The 19,520-nt window shown below is 57.2% G+C and overlaps 1 protein-coding gene across 2 annotated transcripts in view; it reads right to left on the reverse strand.

Moving 5' to 3' along the window:
• Positions 1-4,152: 4,152 nt before the first annotated feature.
• Positions 4,153-19,520, reverse strand: part of CD247 (CD247 molecule) — a 74,368-nt gene continuing 59,000 nt past the window's right edge. The window contains exons 2-8 of one of the 2 annotated variants that reach the window (XM_049635158.1): positions 11,009-11,112; positions 9,983-10,039; positions 9,394-9,474; positions 8,171-8,206; positions 7,334-7,390; positions 6,623-6,664; positions 4,153-5,391 (exon numbers count right to left, since the gene is read on the reverse strand). In XM_049635158.1, coding sequence (XP_049491115.1) covers positions 5,326-5,391; positions 6,623-6,664; positions 7,334-7,390; positions 8,171-8,206; positions 9,394-9,474; positions 9,983-10,039; positions 11,009-11,112 — 443 coding nt within the window. In that variant the 3' untranslated portion in view covers positions 4,153-5,325. The remainder of the gene's footprint in view (positions 5,392-6,622; positions 6,665-7,333; positions 7,391-8,170; positions 8,207-9,393; positions 9,475-9,982; positions 10,040-11,008; positions 11,113-19,520) is intronic. The other variant, XM_049635160.1, reaches the window with a different exon arrangement.

Genomic DNA, 19,520 nt, shown 5'->3' on the forward strand with positions numbered 1-19,520 from the left:
TTTCTTTCTTTCTTTCTTTCTTTCTTTCTTTCTTTCTTTCTTTCTTTTTAATATTGATTCAGGGGTGTTTTTCCACTGTTGTCGAGGGAGGGTCATAAGGGGTATTGGCCCCTTGGCCTCCCAAAACTTTTGTTTTATGTACTTAAGTTTAAAATGTGAGTTTGAGTTCTCTTTTGTGGAAACTTACGATGTGGTGTAAATGATTCTTTCCAAAATTGTCCAGCAGCTTTAATGAGGCAGTGACAATTCCTAAGTAGTTGATTGGGAGTCCTTTTACATTTCTCCTTAGGTAACTTTGCAATCTGGGTGGCTCTTGTATAGCCTCACTGCCCCAGAGTGCCTGGTTAGCCATTTCCCCTCGGATAGGAATGTTTTGTAAGAATCTGCTGATAACCCGGATTTCGGGGGACCTTGTTATCTGGGTCCCTGGGAAACACACGTTTTCTGGATTTTGAAAACCCAAAACGCAAGCAACTTCACATTTTGGGGAATTAGCTGATGTGCCTCCCGAGGCCTGAGGAGGTGGTGGGGAATATGAGCGGTGCTGTCTCTTGAAAAGTGCCCTTTATATGATTCCCCCTCCTGGGGCCTCCCACCGGGGCTGTAGGCTTGGGAGAGATTGCGTAGGTGACAGTGTTTCAGAATGAAATGGTAGATTTTGTGTAGATGCATTTGTCTGCTGTAATTTTTATATATATATTAAACTTACTGTAACTGTACAGTTCGTTTCTGTTGTAAAACATCATTAAACCATTTTCCAAGTGTTTTCACATTGTTGGAGTTTCCTTGCGCTCGTCGTGTTGGTATTCTGGACGCTTCCCGCACACAGACCGCTTCCCGCACACAGACCGTCGCATACGCCTTCCGGTTGGTCTTTTCCAGCAGGGGCTCTCAGGGGTCCCAGGCACTGGAGGCACCTTGGTTCCTAGCCCACCCCCACCCTGGGTCCTACCGCCCGCTTCCTCCTGTGTCCCCTGGAGTGCTGTGGCCGCCACACCTCTCTCCCTCCCCAGACCCTCAGGGTTCAGGGTAGTCTCCTCGCACCCCAGGGCTTTGTGTGACCAAAGCCACAGGCCCTTGACTGGTCCTGCAAGATCACCCTTCAGGACTCCCATTTCTCTTGTGTCTTTGATGGCAGGCCAGGTATTGAATTTGACCTTTCCACCCTTCGCTCTTTATACTCTTTGGTGCCCCTCCAACGTTTCCTGCCACATCCTGAACACCCACTCCCTGAGGGTTCTCTGAAAGAAGCTAGCCCCGGACTTGGCATCTGGTTCTCCTGTCAGAGGGCCCACAACTCAACTCCACTCCCTCTAGCTTATACGAGTTCACGTTTAGCGTCTGGAATGCAGTTTGTTGAATGAAAATTTGAGGCTTTTTCTTTTCGTTTAATGTTTATTTTTTGAGAGAGAAAGCAGGAGCCGGGGAGGGGCAGAGAGGGATGGGGACGAAGGATCTGAAGCGGGCCCCAGGCTGACAGCAGAGAGCCCAACGCGGGGCTCGAACTTACAAAGCGGAGCCAAGGTCAGATGCTCGACCGACCGAGCCACCCAGGTGCCCCTGAAAATCCGAATCCTAAAGCGTATTTCCCACAGAAAGCAAACATCGGCTTGTTGAAGAGCTTTGGGAGGCTAACTTCCCTGTCTCGCGACCGTGTGCGACCCGGGTCTACGGGATGTGCTCCCTGAAGTAGGAGACCGCTGTTGTCTCAAGACGTGCTTGCACCCTCTGAAGGGCCCGGAATGGGAAGGCCGATCTCGGTTCCTCTTGTCCCCGGATGTAACCCGGCTAGGCTGCTATCCCACCCCTCGGGTTTGTAGCTTGCATGTAAGTTTGGGAAGTTTATCCCTTAAAGCAATTTGCGGAGTCCTTAACAAATCTTCTGTTTGGTAGAGACTGACATGCTCGCTCTCGCCAGCATGAGAAAGACCCCAGAAGGCAAAAGCCATCCCTACAGAATGGGGATAAAGTACTGATTATCATCACCCTGTAGGCCTTGTTAAAAAGGGAGTTACGTGCTAACCCACTTCCGCTTGGCATCGGCCAAGCTGAATTCCCCGCGAGAGGGTGTCGATGACATCTGCTCTGTTGCTGCCTTTCCTTTCTCCAAAAACGAGCGCTCGAAGATGCAGGACCTCCGTAGTTAGAACTCAGTCGTAGGGTCACAGAAATGTCCGGTGCCAGGCTGCCAAAATGCATCATGAGTTCTTGTGGACAGGGACAAGGTCTACAGCTACAGCTGAACAGCCGACCGAATGGCCGGGCTTGGAGTCCCCTTGGGACCTCCTCTTAGCTTGAATTGATCACCTGCCCTTTTTTGTCCCTGCCCAACCCGGCTTCGGTGACCGTTCTGTTCTTAGGGCATACTCCAGGAAGAAGAAAACTTGATCAGAAATATCCACATCCTACCTAGCTTCAGTGACAACAAAGTGATGCAGGTTTTTAAAAATACCGAAAGCTTCCATTTTAATTTACATGCACACGCAACGCGTCCCTGGTTCCTCAATGCAAGTGAGCGGCCTTCCTTTGTTCTAAAACCCATCTTCCTATTTTAACACTTACGAAACAGGGCTGCATCTTACCATGGATGTTTATGTTAAGAGTTGGGTTTTTTTTTTACGTAAAATAAGTTGGCGGCACATCTGAGCCGAACAGTAGCTTCTTGGGATGGAAGGAATCCAGCTGTGCTTTGGAGGGGGGAGCCCCAGGCCCTAGGAAGGGCAGAAACTGGGCGGCACCTGGGAATGCCTCCCCTTGACCCTGGGGCTCCTCCCCCCAGCACTTGTCGCTCTCACCCGGCTGGCTCTTCTGTGCGTGCGGGCGTCTTGCCTGTGGTCCAGTAAGTGCCCTTGCCCACCCAGGTCAGCTGTGGCACCCACACCTCGCTGCTGGCTTTCCTCCCTGCCTCTTGAGCCAAATTGTTGACGGAACTGGGCCAAACTCTTGTTTTCAAGCCAGCCATACATACGCGTCACACGGCCTGCGTGTAACTCCGCGGACCCTGAAACTAGGTCTGACATGTGAGGCTGACTCACTTTGACTAACAGATGAATCCGACTTCGGGTGCCCGGTGAGTAGAAGACAAAGGGAGTGGCAACCCAAAAGGGGCCATCTGTTGTCTTAGACTCAAGGCCGCTAACGCCACACAACACCCATTTCATTTCCCGTCCCGTTGCCTCGTGACCAGGTTACATAATTAGGGCTGGCTGTCATCAGCCGTCCTACGTTCTGTCCCTCCTCCGAGGCCTTCCGCCCGTGAAACTTGCCCGCTTCTCCGGTAGCTTAGCGGGCTCTGTCTGCACCCCTTCGCTGGCAGCCACCCCTCCCCGCCTGGCCCTGTGTGTCGTGACACAGCCGTGGGATGCTGCTCTTCTCTGTGATCCGCCTGGAATCCAGCGGCAAAATTTCAAACCCCTAAGCCTGTGGTGGTACTTCTCTGTCCTCCCGGGTGGCTTGTAAAGTGCTGGGCACGGAAAATAGGTAGGTGCAGGGTAAATATTTGTTGAATGGAATTGAATTCCCCCTACGAGGCCGGATTACAAATTGGATGCCTTCTCTTCGGGAGTTGTTACGCGTTTCACCCGGGGCCCGAGATGCACAGCACTCCTGCCGGAATCCTAGGTGCTCGGGGGGGCTTTTAACAGCCACGATCTTGGCTTCTGATCTCAAACACGACCCGATATTAACTGCTAGCTTGATGAGTTGGGGCCTCGCGTACAGCCACTACTTTTAGAGGGAACCTGACGGAAGAAGACCTCTGTCGTCCTCTGGCCCTCCCCGAACCCCACAAGACTGAGGTTTGGGGCAGTGGCATGAGCGGCTGTTTGCAAGTCCCAGACTCTGCTGACTGGCTGCTCGCTGGCCTCCCTCTGCCACCAGCTGGGCACGGAGCCAGAAGCCCTGCGCTCCTGCCCCCCACCCCCCACAGGCCTGGCCCAGCCTGACGCTGCCCACTGGTACTGCACTCAAGGCCTCCAGGCGCAGCCACCGACCCAGATGGAGGCACTCCGGGCCCCCGGGCACGCCCGTGGCCACCTGTGCCCCCCAGGGAGCCACGCTGCTCTCTGGAAGTCAGTTTTGTCCCCTGACAAGGGCACCAGACGGACTGCCCGACGACTAAATTACCGTCATCGGCCGGACTGCCAAAATAAAGCCCGAATACACACATTTTCACCAAAGCGTTTATTATGCGAAAGAGTAAGGCTTCAGCAAACGAGTATAAATTAAAACTCAGCAGAGAGGGTTGTCCACTCACAGTCGCGTGCCCCGTAATCACACGGCGATGTTCCCCAGAGTCGCCACGGCCCTCGGGGCAGGGGGGCGGTGTCTCTGCGGGTCTGCGTGGGGCTGAGCCTCCCGCCGAGACCTTCCCGGTGACGTCCGTCTCTCACCTGGGGCACGACGTGAGCGAGGGCCTGGACAGAGTGTGGTCCCTCCCCTTCCCTCGCCCCCACACTTGCTTGCGTCACACCTGTAAGGGCACCTGCTATGTCCCCTCGGGCCGCTCTGGTCACAACTCGCTTCCCCTCGGAGAGTGTGAGCTCCGCGGGGGCAGGCACAGGCTCGTTGGGTCCCTGAGTGCCTGGGCCACAGACGCTGACCTCTCCGGAGGGAATGTACGCTTGACCCAGGAGGGCCCCCTCCTGTGTGCCCCGCACCCCACCCCGTGCCCCCCACGGAGGCTCCATGACCCCCCTGCCCCTCCCCACCTCATCCACTGCGGACGTGCCCCGGTTCCCCTCCCATTGTCCCCTCTGCACAGACCTTTCACAGGGATGCACGACAGCCCCTTTGCCCCAGTTACAAGTCACCTTGACATGAAGGCACGGGTTGACAACAGACGCCGGATTTACAGCAGGAGCAAAGCCACTCAAATACGGACAGGACAATAGAGCCTATTAGGATATGTGCTAACATTTGAGTTTCCCTGGGGACTTGACAAAACATGGACCGAACATGGCTGTGAGGAGGGTGCACCCGTCTCCCAGGTGAGAGCCCAGAGCCTCCAGGACGGGGGCCTGTCCACAGTCCCCAACAAGCCAGAAGACCCGAGAGCCTTCGGGGTTCACCACGGGCTCCTCGAGGACGGGGCCGTAGCCCTGGGGGAACGCACTCCCCTGCAGAGTCCAGGGACGACGTTCCGTGCATGATGGTTTGGAAATGGACGTGACCAAATGTTACAACGCGAAGCGTCCTATTCTTAAAAAGGAATACTTGGGTGGTGAAGAAATACGAGTGAACTGGGTTATAAACGCTTTATCCTGTGTCTTTCACAATCTGGGTGTCTTCAGGTCTGGCCTGTGATTGGCGAAATGCCCAGTGCTCTTAGCGAGGGGGCAGGGTCTGCATGTGGAGGGCATCATAGGTGTCCTTGGTGGCCGTGCTGAGCCCCTAGTGAAAGCAAATCAGAAAAGAAAAGTGGGTCAAGAGCTCCGCGTGGGCTCTAGGCTACCTGGAGGCCAACAAGTGGCTTCCAGAGGCCTAGGAACGATCCCCTCGTGCCCCAGGTAGGGGCCTGGCCCTAGAAGGCTACAGAAAAAATATGTTCTATGTCCTGCTAGGAATGACCTGGAAGCAATTCCTTTCCAGCTAAATTCTTACCTTTTTCCCAGCTTCCCGAGCACTGAGCCCTACAGTGTCTGGGGCCCAGAAGAACCTCCTGTTGGACCAAAGAGGAAGGAGAGCCCCCACCCTCCCGAAACACTGAGCTGGAATCAGGGTTTGCTCCAGAGTCTGCTGTCCCTGACACCTGGGCCTCCAGGAAGCCAGGACTTGTCACAAGGAGACAGTGGCTCCCTGACCTCAGCCGTCCCCCCCCCGAGCCTTGTTCCCAGGCCACCCCACTACAGTTATGTCCTCTGTCCTGGTCCCAGTCCCACTATGACGTCTCTCCCTGGTCCAGAAGACAGATCCAGGAAGCCACACACAGGAAAATTCTAGGGGCCCTTTTGACGTCATTCTGAACTCAGGCAAGCTGGGCAGCCTGAAACCTTGGAGCCCGTCAAGCAAACTGTGAATGGCCCAGGGGAGCCAGAAGTAGCCGAATAAAATCCCCCTGGGGATTATATTTTAGAGAAATAGGTTGGCTCTCCTTCGTTTGCATAATTATTCACACTGATTTGCATAAACCAGACACCTGACTACGACACTTTCTTTTTAAAGTTGCTATTTCTCTCTCTCTTTTTTTTTTTTTTTTGGTCCTTCAATTCTCCCACCCATCCACCCGTCGTATTAGGTCTGAGGGTCCGGGGCACAGGCAAGGCTTCTTGCAAGGGTGTGGGGCAGCGCAGGAAGAGGCAGGAAATTGCTCGTGTGGCGTCCTCGGCCTACATCGACCCTTTGGCAAGACCGCACGGCCTCTGCGCAGCTGCCGCTCCTCCGTAGCCAGTGCCCCGGGGGCTCCCGTGGGCACGACCGTGGGAGCCATGCTTCAATCGCTACATCCCAGCCCTGCCCCAGGGCCCGGCCGGTTCAGGGGCCTCGGGTTCGCCCTGCCCGGCTGATGGCGAGAGCTGGTGCCACCAGCAAGCAGAACGTGGGCGTCTAGCCTCGCCCCTGGTTAGACGGCACCCAGGGACCAAGGGCCCGCAGCCCAGACCGGAGGCTCCGCATCCGCTTTTACCTGGTAGAGGCCATCATGCCCCTTCCCTCTCCGCCGCTGGTTCTGTGGGAGGGAGACAAAAGGGCAGAAAGGCAGAGAGTCAGCAGCGGCCTTCGGCTCAAGGCCTCTACTCTAGGGGCCCCCAGAGAATCAGAGGTGACGGTCTCCCAGCCGGTACCCCTGCCCCTGGGCTAGAAAGGTCCTCAGGCCCGAAGATTAAGGTGAGGATCGTCTCCGATGGGGCCCAGGTTTGCTGTGAGCCATGCAGGCCCTCCAGGACATCGGAGTCCTAGGATCCCGGGCTGCGTGGGGGGCTGGCCACGCTGCTTGTCACCTGGAACAAATGGGCCTCCCTGCCCCTCCCAGAATTCCTGGCTGCTATCTATGCTCGCAGGGAATGGCAAGCAGATAGTGCTCTGAGCCGGAGCTCAGAGCACACCATGGTAATTCCTGATGGCGACAAATCTGACTTGCTCGTACAAAGCGTAGTGTGTCTTAGAACCGGGACTCGGTCCCTGAAAGAACGTCAGCCTTTCCTTAGCATCTTATGTACGGCCAATGCTTCGCCCCTTGGCAACCATCGCAGGGGCTTTTGCAGGTGATAAGGGGAATGTAGGCGAATGGGTGGGAACAGAGGCCTACAGCAGGCACATCTGGAAGCGGAGGAGGAGCTCCTTGGGAGGAGCATCCCCATCCTGACCCAATTCTCGGGGATCAAGAAGCAGCACTCACGTCGCCTTTTATCCCAATCTCACTGTAGGCCTCCGCCATCTTGTCTTTTTGCAGTGCCTGGAAAAGAAGAGGGCACGGGACACCGATTTCACTGCCTTATGCAGAAGACAGTGGGCTCCCCTACAAGAGGATGCCTCTCGACTCCCTACTGGCGGGGAGCTCGCACAATCAAAGCTCCGGTCCTTATTCACATAAGCATCTCCGTCCCCGACCAGCTCCAACCTCACCCTTCTCCTCGGCCCTTTGGACTCTTCTCTGCACTGAGCTGAGAAGCTCAGGTTAGGTTCAAAGATAAAATGTGGAATCCTAGCCAAAGAACATGAATGTGGACAATGCGAGGGCCCCCCGGAGCCCCCAGGACCACGTATCTGAGCAAGCTGTCTCTTTACACAGCCAGCACCACGGGCTGTGGATCAAGCAATTGCAGGAAGGAAGGAGAGTCAGCTCTCTCTGGTCCGCTTCATGGCAGACCCACATCAACAGTCTGAAAACCACAATCAGATGCACACCCAGAGGGGCAGGTTGACCTTCGGGCAAGAGGCAACGCTCAGCAAGACTCCAGCCTCTAGAAGCAGGAGCCCCTCAGAGGGGCCTGCCACCCTATACTGGTCCAGCCTGACCTGGCCGTCCCCCGGGGCCATCCGCAGGGAACTCCAACGGCCGACTCAGGGGCTGAGGGAGGGAAGGCAAGAGAAGGCTGTTCTGTACACAGCCAGCCGCCACAGGCAGCGAGCAGGTGGGGCATCTGGCATAGGAAGGTCAAGCGGGGCAAAGGCACAGGGCAGGGAGTGATGCCGTCACCAGGAGCCCCCCTCCAGCCTGCCCTCCTGTACTCACATTGTACACGACTTCCGGAGGATTCCTCCTCCTCTGCTGGGGAAGAGAAGGGGAAGGTTAGAGGTGGAGAAGCAGGGACCCAAGGCAGGAGGGTTGCAGCGGCCTCCTTGCACCTCCCCTCCGCACGCCCGGGGCCACCTGCCTGCCCGCTCCCCACCAGCTCCCTCCTGCAGCCCTGCCCCCATCTCCCCCGGCCTCACAGCTCTACCTCAGCCTCTGCTTCTTAGGGCACACTGCACACTCCCTTGCACACAGGGTTCACTTCCCCGCATGGCCTCCTTGGCCCAGCCTTGCCCAGGGCAGGCCGCGGGGTCTCGGCTGAGAGCCAGCCTGCGTGCCCCCTTGCAGACATAGTGCCATACGTATCACAAACTTATAAGTGGGATTTCTGGCGGAAAAGGAAAGGTACTGAGTACCTTCATTCGGAGCGGGGCCAGCCACTGCTCAGTGAGGGAGCACTGCTCACCCCTCCGTCTCCACCCCTCCTCACCCTTCCTAGTCCAGGGAAGAGGAGAGCTGAGGCTGGAAGGCAGGGGCCAAGGAAACTGCCAGGGTCTCCCCTCCTCCCCGCCCGTCCGCTCTAGCAACGGCAGGCCCAGCACAGGGCTCAGACACAGGGGGCTGGGTAGACAGGTGTGACCAGAAACAACAAGGGAGGGCCACCCTAAAACCTGGGCAGCGGGCCTTTGGGCTGAGCCCTGCTTTTAAGAGGGCCCTCGCCTAGCCTTATCCAGCCTCCTGTCCCCACAGATTGTGGAGCTCACAGCCAAGAGAACAGAGCCCCTAGGAGCCTGGAGACCCACCACGCTCCAAGGGGTACCTGGGACCCAGAATTCCTTGTCCAGTGGCCTCGGGCCCTTCCCGTATGGCCCTCTTCACCAGATCTGTTCCTTTGGGGGGCAGATGGCCCCACTGTGTGTGCATCTCAGGGTGGACAAGAAGTTTAAGGGCAAGCGGGTGGACCTTGGATACAAGGGTGTCACATTCACATACAGGAGGTCCCTTGCGATGCAGAATGGAGCCGGGGGGGGGGGGGGGGTTGGGGGAAGGAAGAGAAGGGCATGGAAGCAATGGCTCCACCTGTGCTAGTGCCCTAGGGCCCTTACGGGATAGGATGGAGTGGGGGGGAGGGGGCAAGAGCGCACAGGCACGGAGGAGCTCTCTCCTTGCGGCCGCTGAGCACACCCACACTGGCACACACAGGCAGAGACAGGAATGCCTACCTGTTTTCCTCCCATCTCAGGATCCAGGCCTCGTCTCTTATCCAAAACTTCATACTCCTGTCTTCCTCCCAGATTGAGCTCCTAGAACCGACGGGAAAGGCTCAGGGACTGGAAAGACACCCTCTTGAGGGCTGGGCCGGCGGGACTGGGAGTTCCCTCTGGGCGTGGCTCTCAAGGAAAGGAGCAGGCCTGGGGCTGGGGTGGAAGCCGGTCCGGCCGGGTACCCGCATCTCAGAGAACGGACGTGCGTTCGTTCCCCCTGACTCTGTGTGTGTGTGTGTGTGTGTGTAAATAGATTCAACCCAAGTCCCGTTGCCCCAGGAGAGTGAAACCTCCTCCTCCCTGCGGCCTGAAGACCCACTGACGTCCCCGCCCACCCGCCTCGGGGCCCCTGCAACCTGCGGGTGGGAGGGGCTCACCGGCCAGCGCGCCCTAAGCAGGACCTTGTGGACGCGGCGGGTACGATTACGGTCCCCGTGTTCCCGGGCCCTAGGGAGGCTCGACAACCCGCCAGCCTGCAGCCCGGACCCTGCCGCGGTCCCCTGGGGGGGGGGGGGGGCGGGGGGGGGCGGCGGGAGGGCAGACTTACGTTGTAGAGCTGGTTGGCGCCCTGCTGGCTCGCGGGGGCGGCCGCGCTCCTGCCGAACTGGAAGAGGGGGCGGCGAGGTTAGAGCGCTGGGTCCGCCGGGGACGCGTGCGGCCACCGCGCTGGTCCCCCCACCCGGGCGGCGGCGCTGCCCTCGCCACCGCCCCCCCACCCCCCGCCCCCCGGGGCCTCGGAGATCAACTCCAAGGTGGACGGAGGCCGCGCACGGTCGCGACTCCCATCGTGACCTCAGGCGTCCCTGCTTGGCGCTAGCTTAGTGTCCTTGCGGACCTGCCCCGAGGCACCCACGACCTCGCTCTCGGCTCAGTTCTCTCCGCTGAGGCGCAGATCTTAACAGATCTCACAGATCCTACAGACAGCATTGGAAACCACCCGAGAGATCATCTAGGACAGCGCTGTTCCAACTTTCAAACAGAAAATTAATAAGACTGTTCCTCAGATAGCATCTTTTGCCCAAATCGACAATCCAAAAGAGCAGAAGGCTGGGGGGACCCAAGTGATAACAAGGACCCAGCCTCCTTCCACCCTCTGCTGGCACCGCGACGTCCCCCCAGCCCCAGCCCCACCCCAGCCCTTCCAAGAAATCCAGACTCTGCAAGGCACCCGCTGAAACCCGAGCTCTGGGCTCACCCTCGCACTTCCTGACACGGAACCTGAGGTTTCCAGAGACAGGCTGGCGGGGCCTCAGTCAGCAGCAGGACAACAGGACCTGGGGAGGGACCGTAGGTCCCCACCTCCCACTCTTAGTTCCCTAAAGCCCCTTTTCTGCCAGCAGTACCGCTGCCCTGGGACGCTGGGATGTCTACACGTTTGTATGGTTCCTCTCGAAGACCCCGGCATCAGGCTGTCCCTTCCACTCTGTCAGGCTCAGTGACACACCAGCCCACCCAAGGGGCACGCTTGGCTGGTCCCTGCTTTGCCGGGGACGCCGTGCTCCGGGCCCCGCCCATGCTTGAGACTTTGCAAGTAGGGGAGCCCACACCTGCTCCCAGAGTCCACGGTACCCACCTTTGCTCTCAGGAACAGGGCAGTGATGATGACGCCATAGATGAAAAGGATTCCGTCCACCAGGTAGCACAGTTTGGGATCCAGCAGGCCAAAACTCTGTGCCTCTGTGCCAAGAGATGAGACTGATCAGCCAGGCCCAGGGTGACAGGACACGTCCCCACCGTCCTAGGGTGGCCCCATAACTGACTGGCCAGGGAAACCATGACAAGGGGGGCTGAATCCATTCCCCACACCCCATCCGACCACAGCTTCCATACCCTTGGACCAGCACCAAGGGAAAAACCCAGCCTCCCCCAACAGCCAGACGTGACACCTGGTGGGGTCACAGATCCTGGGGAAGACCGAAGGGAAGCAGAAACCAGGCGGGGGAGTGAAGCTGTCCAGTGGACGCAGGACTGCTGCCTCAGGCCCGCTGCAGCCCAGCCGTGTGTGAGCGCCCAAATGAACCATGCACTCTGGAAGCCTCTGCAATTAAATGCCCACGTCTGGATGAATGGCACCACCTGAGTCAGGTGTGTGGCTCCCTAAGGCCTACCCACAGGGAGAGAACGGGACTGACGTTCGGATGAGATCATCCATCAGGACTGTGGGAACCGGGGTTAACTCCCCCTTCCTGACTCTGCTTCCTCGGTGCGGGGCACTGAGCAGTCTCCCACTCAGGGCAGTGGGGTCTGCGGCTGGGCCTCCCTCCCCTGGGCCCCAAGGAGTCTCGTAAGCAGTAGACAAAGTTACATTTGGTGAGCCACCCCCCCCCCCCAGCCTGAACCCGGCAGTCTCACTACTCACCAGTCCCAGCCCCATGGCCTCAGCTTTGTCTGTCCCTGTCCCTGAACCCCTTGCCTTCCCCACACACTTATAGTTCCGGGGTCACACCTTGCTCCTCCGGACCATTTGCCTCTGTGCCTTTGCATGCACTGTTCCCTCTACATATCCTCTCCCTCTGTCTCCCTGCAGCTCTGCCATCTGGTAGAATCGGATGCACCCTACAAAATGTAGCTCAGAAATCCATCTAGCCTGTCCTACCCCAAACTGCCTGTGAGCCGCTAATCCCCGCTGCCATATCAACCTTTGTCCATTTAGTTGGCGCTGGTATTTTAATATTTTTTTAAGTGTTTATTTATTTTGAGAGAGAGAGAGAGAGAGACAGAGTGCGAGTGGGGGAGGGGCAGAGAGAGAGGGAGACACAGAATCCGAAGCAGGTTCCAGGCTCTGAGCTGTCAGCACAGAACCCGGTGCAGGGCTCAAACCCACCAGCCCGGAGCTCATTGCCCTGAGTCGAAAGTCGGACGCTCAACCGACTAAGCCACCCAGGCGCCCCTTACGCTGGCATTTTAGGGCAACGGGGTTGGAGAAGGAGATATAGTAAATGTCTTGGCTAAATAAAAGCAATTTTATTTCAAAGCTCGCTGCACCGTGAGACCTGGGTTTCAGACCGTACTTCCTGCCAGGTATTTGCAGCGACTCCGCCCGCTACCTGTCTCCGCCCCTGCCAGCTAAGCTCCGCCCACAGTGGCGGCTTCTCCCAAGGTCGGAGTGCCCTCTGGTGGCCGCCTGCAGCCCCCTGGTCGGGGCTGTGGGAGCGGATACCCTGCCCTTGAGCGCTGGCTTGCCCTTACCAGTGGGGTGACTTGCGGCACGTTAGTCACCCTTTCAGCCGCCTCTTCTGTTAAACAGGGTGAAAATGCTAACATTTCTTTAATGTTTACCATGTGCCAGGCACCCCTTTAACGGAATAACTTGTCAGAACCTCCCAACAGCACGACGCAGAGACACACACAGAACTTCAGGTTTCCCCAGCAGCACACACACAGCGCGAGAGGCGGCCGGGACTGTGCTGCTCTGCGCCCTCCTCCCCTGGGTCCGGCCCTGCCCACCTTTCTCCTGGAGCGATGTTTGGGCTTCTCCCGCGTGCTGTGTGACTCAGGGCGGCGGCAGGGTTCCTCCCCTCCCCTCCCCTCCCCTCCCCTCCCCTCCCCGGATCCTCAAGCCTGCGACTCCCGCCCGAATTCAAGACCCCCTCTGGGCCCCAGGCAGCTGATCTCTTTGTAAACTTCTCTTCCCACAGCCCCTGCTCAGAAACTACTGATGACCCGGTCACTCAGAACCAAGTCCAAACTCCTCATCAGGCCGGGCTCAGGCCCGATCCGGGCCCAGCTCCCCGACACCCTCCCCACGCTGCCTCTCCTGCTCCGGGGGGAAACATACTGCTCTTCCTTGGGCTCACCAGTCCTTTCCTACCCACCTGCCTTTCCTCTTCCCGCCTGCCGGGCCCAACACGCCCCCTCCACTCGGCGTGACATGGGGCTCCTATCCCCCCACCTTCGCCCCTGGCCACTCAATGGCTGACTCTGCACCCGAAATTCTGCACCGGATGGAGGTGCAAGAGCCTGCCTCCCACAAAGCGCTCCCCCCCCACCCCCACGTAACTTGTCGGGTTCTGAGAGTCCCCTCCACCAAGCCTCTACCCTGGACATTGGAGCACAGAGTAGACGTTCATTAGATAGCTTGGGCTTTTCAGGGAAGTTGAGGGGGTCCACCCACGGTTGGCCTGCCCACTGGCCCCCGGGGCAGGGCCAGAAGTCCCCTGCTGACCACAGGTAGGCGGCTGAAACCCTCTAGGAGGTAAGCCAGCCCCCAGCAAAGACCACCAACGCGGGGGGGTGATTTTTTTCCTTTGGGGACTGGAGACGAGGTGTCGGCGGCAATTTATGGGGGTGGCTGAGACTCAGAAAAAGGGCTGGGAGAAAAATCGCTCAGCTGCCTGTCACATAAAATGAGGACAGAAAAATGACTGGACAGTAAATTTAGAACAAATGAGAAGAAATATTTCTTCCTGTTGTGCAGAGCCAGCGCAGTGGGGGAGGGGACTTGGTTGCCTCCCCCAGAGATAAGTAACAGGGACAGGTTTTCTCTCTTTCTTCCTTTCTTTCTAAAGAGCAGCGTGATTTTATGGCCGATGACAAGTATGCTGTGTGTGGTTTGGTCAAGGAGAGGATATTGACCGCAACACGTTTCCCGGGGAAGGATCTTCCTCCACCCAGTCCAGCTGTGCCTGTGCTGGGAGCAGCGGGGCCTGGAAACTTCCCCAAAGGGACCCAGGACCTAACTCGATTATGTAACTGATCAAATATTTCTTGGGCATCTGCTCAATGCCAGAGGATGTTGAAATAGAAGGGGCCCCGGGTGGGGTGTCAGACAGATTCTCGCCCTCCCCTTGCCACAAAGCAGCTGTGTGGTCTTGGGCAAGCCGCCTCACCTCTCTGGGCCTCAGCTTCTTCATCTGCAAAATGGTGGGTAATCACCTCTACCCTGAGGGTGTGGTGAAAACAAAGGGAAAAAAACGTGTTGGGAGGTGTTCTTGTAAATCTCCTCCATAAGGACAATGATGTCTGACATCGGGATGAGGCCTTCTGAGTCCCTGCCCTCATGGGGCTCATGGCTACAGCTTAGGGGGGCTTCCCTCGAACAGCACGTAGTTTTCCGGGATGCCAACCCAAAAGCATGAAGCAGAGATACTTCCTGCTTCCTGCTTCCGGTTTCTTCCCTGCACCCTCACCCCCAAGGCAGAGCTCCGGCGGCCTCATTTCCTGATCCATTAGCGCGCTTTCTGCAACCCGCATCCCATTCAGTCCCGGAGGGAGGGAGGTGTTTAACAAGCCTAAGGCGACAGCTTTCCTGTACGACAGGAATTGTTTTATCGCAGTTCCTGCCCTCTGCCCCAGTAACACGACCTGTCTCATCAGGTGATAGTGAGGGTTAAATAAGCTATTTATTACGGGGTGCTGGGCCCAGCACGTAATAATAACATGTCTGCTATTATTGTCGCTGAATTTTTTCCCCCCAAACCACCACCAACACATTTTTTTTTTTTTTTTTTTTTTTTTTTTTTTTTTGGAGAGAGAGAAAGGGTCAAATAGTATCAGGAACGTTTAACCTGGGTGGGATGAGAGGGGCTCCTGGGTGGCTCAGTTGGTTGAGCGTCTGACTCTTGATTTTGGCTCAGGTCCTGATCTCAGGATGGTGAGGTCCACCCCCAATGTGGAGATGGCTTAAGATTCTCTCTCTCTCTCTCCCCCTCTCCCTCTGCCCTTCCCCAACCCCTCTCAAAAAAAAAAAAAAAATTTTTTTTTAAATAAATAAATTGCATAAAATTGTTTCAACTGGGTAGGACGAGAGACACTGGCGCCCCTAACTTCCGGGTGTTCACAGCCACACAGCGAACCAGATCCTGCACAGGGGGCCGTCACCATTGAACCAGTGGGCATTTGATGAGGGGGCTGCCTTCTGAGCAGTCACGTGATTTCCCACTCAGAAAATGCTGCCTTCCCATCTGAGGAGTAGGGTTGAAGAAAACAAAGGCAAGCTAACAATAGCCTCCCAGCACAGCCTAGGGGTGACGGTGGCCAGCCAGGGAAAGGGGACAAGCCCTATTTGCAAAGTGGGAGAACACGGCGTCTGGCCGGGCTGCAGGACGAGAGCTCTGGGGATGGGCTCTGACCCCATGAGCCTTCATCTGTCCAACCTGGACCCCCACGGGCCATTCCGTGCACAGGGCACACTCAGCTAATCTGGAAAAGAAGGGGGTTCGGCCCCAATTCCCTTCCCCGCTCCACCTTCCCCAGGCCTAGCAGGTGACCCCATCCACAAGTCCCCACCACGCCAGAGCCCTGCATCTGGACACGGAGCAAACATGGAGATTGAAGTCCAGGTGGGCCGGAGCACATCCAGGTGTCGTAGGGCTGGAGGCTTCAGGCAGGTGCTCCCAGATGGAGCTCCAGGTGCTCCGAGACGGGGGTATTTTAAGTGGTTCTATTTACTCCAGGACAGAGCATAACCTGATGACCCCTGCCCAGCAGAGCAAGCTGGAGCCTGGGAAGAGCTGGCCCTCTGCACCCAGGCACGTGCAGTACTGGATATGGGATTGGAACACGGGGGAAAAGAGGAGAAGCCTGGCGCACAGCCTGCCCTTGTCCGCGGTCGTGAGGTCACTGCCCGGCCTGCTCACCGCAATCCCCATCACAGACTTGATACAGCTCAGGATGGCCAGGGCCTGGCTGAACTGGGACCCTGGACTCTGGTCACTTCCCAGCCCCCTGCCATCACACTGTCAGCCACCAGGCAGGCATCGATGAGGTGGGCCAGCAGGTTACTGTCCCGTACGAGAACCCTATCTCCCAGCAAGTGAGGGAGCGAGCAGAGAATCCCAGCAGCCCCTCCTCTTTGAAAATCTCAGTGGCGCTCAGCACTCGGCTGGACCTGGCCTCCTGGCCCACAGACCAGACCATGGACGCATGGAGATGACCCGTAGCGGGCGGCCAATACGTGGGACAGCGCCCGATCATCATCCCTAGGAGTTCTCCTTCTCTTCGGACAGGCCTTGTCGGAAACCTGCCTGATCTCGTGTGCGCACAGACGATGCACCCTGAGCCCTGGCCTCAGGCCCCGGCCCCCCCCCCCCCCCCGCCCCCTCCCCCCACTGCAACTTCCTGCTCTGAAGCCCCCCACGGTGCCACCCGGATTACTCTGACTTTGACTTTAAGCATAATAAACTGAAGCTTTCCGGCCTGGGCCTGCCATGTGGCCCAGGACCTGGAACAGGTGAGACGCCCAGAGGAGACGCCATGACAACCAGTGACGGATCCCAGCGTATCTACGCCTACGGTTCACTGCATCTAAAAGTGTCATGAGTCTCAGTGAGAGTGAGCCTAGCCGTCTCCATACACCTCTTTGTCTCTATAGAAGTCCCGAGTTCGAGAAGTTTCTCGACATGGACCATTAACAGAAGACTCCGGGGCCCCAGAGGGCACCCGAGGGAGGCACCTGCCCTTACAGAGTCTAATTGCTTTGGTTGAGTTGTATTGAACTGTACTGTTTGTCTCCCAGCCAGACTGGGAGCTGCTGAGAACAGGGAACACAGGTCTCCATCTACCCGGGCCTGCCGTTCCTGGAAGCTAGTTTAACACACTAGCCCGTCTCCACCTCCAGCCAGGCTCCTCCCCCAACACACCCTGTTCCGGGAGCAGGGCGACCCCCCGGCTCCCTCAAAGCCAACTGGTAAGATGCCTTGCATCTGAAGCCCGATTTGTACTTCTAAAATTACTTCCTGTGCCTGATCGAGCTCAAGTCTATGAGAGCCCAGAAGGTGGGCGGGGGTCTATTATTGGGCCCAGTGCAACGTGGGGCAATAAACTGAGACCAGAGGAGTAAAGTAACTTCCTCAAGGCCACCAGCAGGCTAGTGGCAGAGCTGGATGAGACCACTGGGTCTCCTGACGCCAGGTGCTTTTCTCGCCTCTCTGCCTCGGGTGCGCCTCACCGGTGGGTGCAGGACCGAGTTTTCACCCAGCTCTGAATTCACCGCCCTTACTGTTCGCCGGGTTCTGACGTGCCGTCCCAGCAGCGTGGGGGCCTTTCCTGTGTCCCCCGTCCAACAAGCCCTGGAAAGCACAGGTGATACCTTTTGGTTTCACTTGCCCATTTTCCCTCCTCATCCGGCACAGCATAGGCCGTAGAGCCAGAAAGACTACGATTCAATCTTAGTCTTTGAATCTGGCTCTTACTGGCTTTGTGTTTGGGGGAACGGCTTTCTTAACCTCTCTGAGTTTCGCTTACACCGTCTGCCAAAGGGGTTTAACAAGACCGACCTCACAGGGCAGTTATGCAGATGCGCTGAGCTAACAGGGCCCGGGGAAGTGCCCGGCCCAGTGCCACGCGCTCAGCTACGGGCTCAGGTGGCCCTTCTTCGCCACCACAGCAGCAGCGGGCATCCCACTTCTCGCTCTCGCGTGCCAAGGTTGGGGACAGAACCTGGTCCGCTCCCCAGCTCGGGATGGAGATGCCCACCTTCCGCGGGTCTGAGGATAAGATCGGACGACGCACGGGCATCGGTGCGACGTGCCCGGGACACCGGGAGCTCCGGTGCGGACGCTCTGATCGCTCCCGGCTTCACGAAAGGGTACCAAGGGAGCTTGCGTTTGCACTCAGCGTACCGCTTAGAGAACTCTTCGCCCTCGCATGATCTGATTTGATCCTCAGACCAACTCTTCATGAGATGGGCAGAATTACCGCCGACTCTGTTTTGCGGACAAGGAGATGAAAGCCCAGAAAGTTCGCTCAGCACAGAAGTTCCCAAGAGCATCTGCTGCTCGTTCCCTGGTCTTTCCCCTTTCTCCCGGTGCTTCCGGAGTTCCCGCTCTCCAGAGAGCCTCCCGCCTTTTGTAGGCATTTCTTCTCTGACACCTTCAGCCTCTGCTTGGATACCCTGGGTGACAGGGAGCTCACCACTCATCAATCGCTGGTGGAGAGCTCTGATTTTCAGAGTTGTTAAAAAACAGCCTTGGGCCTAGTTCTGCCCTCAGAGGCACAAAGAACACAAAGTCTCCCCGTTCTATAACGCCCTTTAAAATCTCTCCCGTGTCTAGCTGGTCTCGCCCTTAATAGGAAGCACTTAGGTATCACAGCAAGAATAAATCCTTTGAAGGCGGAGAACTTGAGTCCGGGTCGTGGCTCCAGCACTTAAGCAGCTATGTGACTATGGAATAATTGCAGAGCTCTCTCACAGGGTATGTGACATTTAAATGCATTTAAATACATTTAAGCTCCCCGGGATACAGGCGCTAACGGCATCATAAAGCCCACAGTTCGGGGAGGACCAGCCGGATCCCAAGCCCCCTGACCACACTTTGCAGCCCCAAACTTGAGCCCAGGGTCGGGCTGCTGCCCAGCCCCACCCCCAGGCAAAGACACAACTGGTGATGACATCGCAGGCTAAAAATTTAGAAAACAGGAAGTCACGTGTTTTCAGGAAGGCAGAGTGGCAGCAGTCCCGGGGTGCCTGTGCGGGGTGTGATGCCCGGCTCGCGGACCCAGACCTCCCCTGCCAGGGGGTTTGCTCCCTTTCACCGAACAACTTTCACTGCGGCAGGAAAGATAGACACCTGGGTCATGACGATAAACATCAGGTGAAGCATATGTGGGTTTTCTCATTCGGTCCTTACAGCGACTGTGAGAGTACAGCTGGGGGAACTGAGGCTCAGAGAGGTTCATAACGTGCCAAAGGTCTAGATCCAGGGTCGAGCTCAGGCCTGTCTGGCTCTCCAGATACTATCTGGTCCAGAATCCCAACCACCCTTTGGCTCTAAGCTTGGACAACTCACCGGCCCTCGGGGCTGGGGAGAGGGGTTCCTCTCCAGGCTGAGAATGGCCAGACTCCTTCTCTGAGGATCACGCCACATTAGCAGATGTGTTGATGTGTTTCTAAGTCTACCCTTGGCCTTCGTTTGAGGGGGCAGGAGGCTGGGAGGCCTAGAGGATTAACAGGGACGGAAGGCTTGCTACCAAAGTGAGGCTACTCTGGGCCTCCAGAGGCTGACGCACCTGGAGACAGCCGTGACCTAGAGAACGAGTCTGCGTACCGTGGTACCGTATAATTTCTTGCTACTCTGACTTGCCACGGCCTCCTCGACCTCCCCTCCTCAAATGTTGGATTTCAAACGCTCGTGTTTCATTGTAAA

The sequence above is a fragment of the Panthera uncia genome, chromosome F1 (assembly GCF_023721935.1).
Source record: "Panthera uncia isolate 11264 chromosome F1, Puncia_PCG_1.0, whole genome shotgun sequence".
NCBI lineage: Eukaryota > Metazoa > Chordata > Mammalia > Carnivora > Felidae > Panthera > Panthera uncia.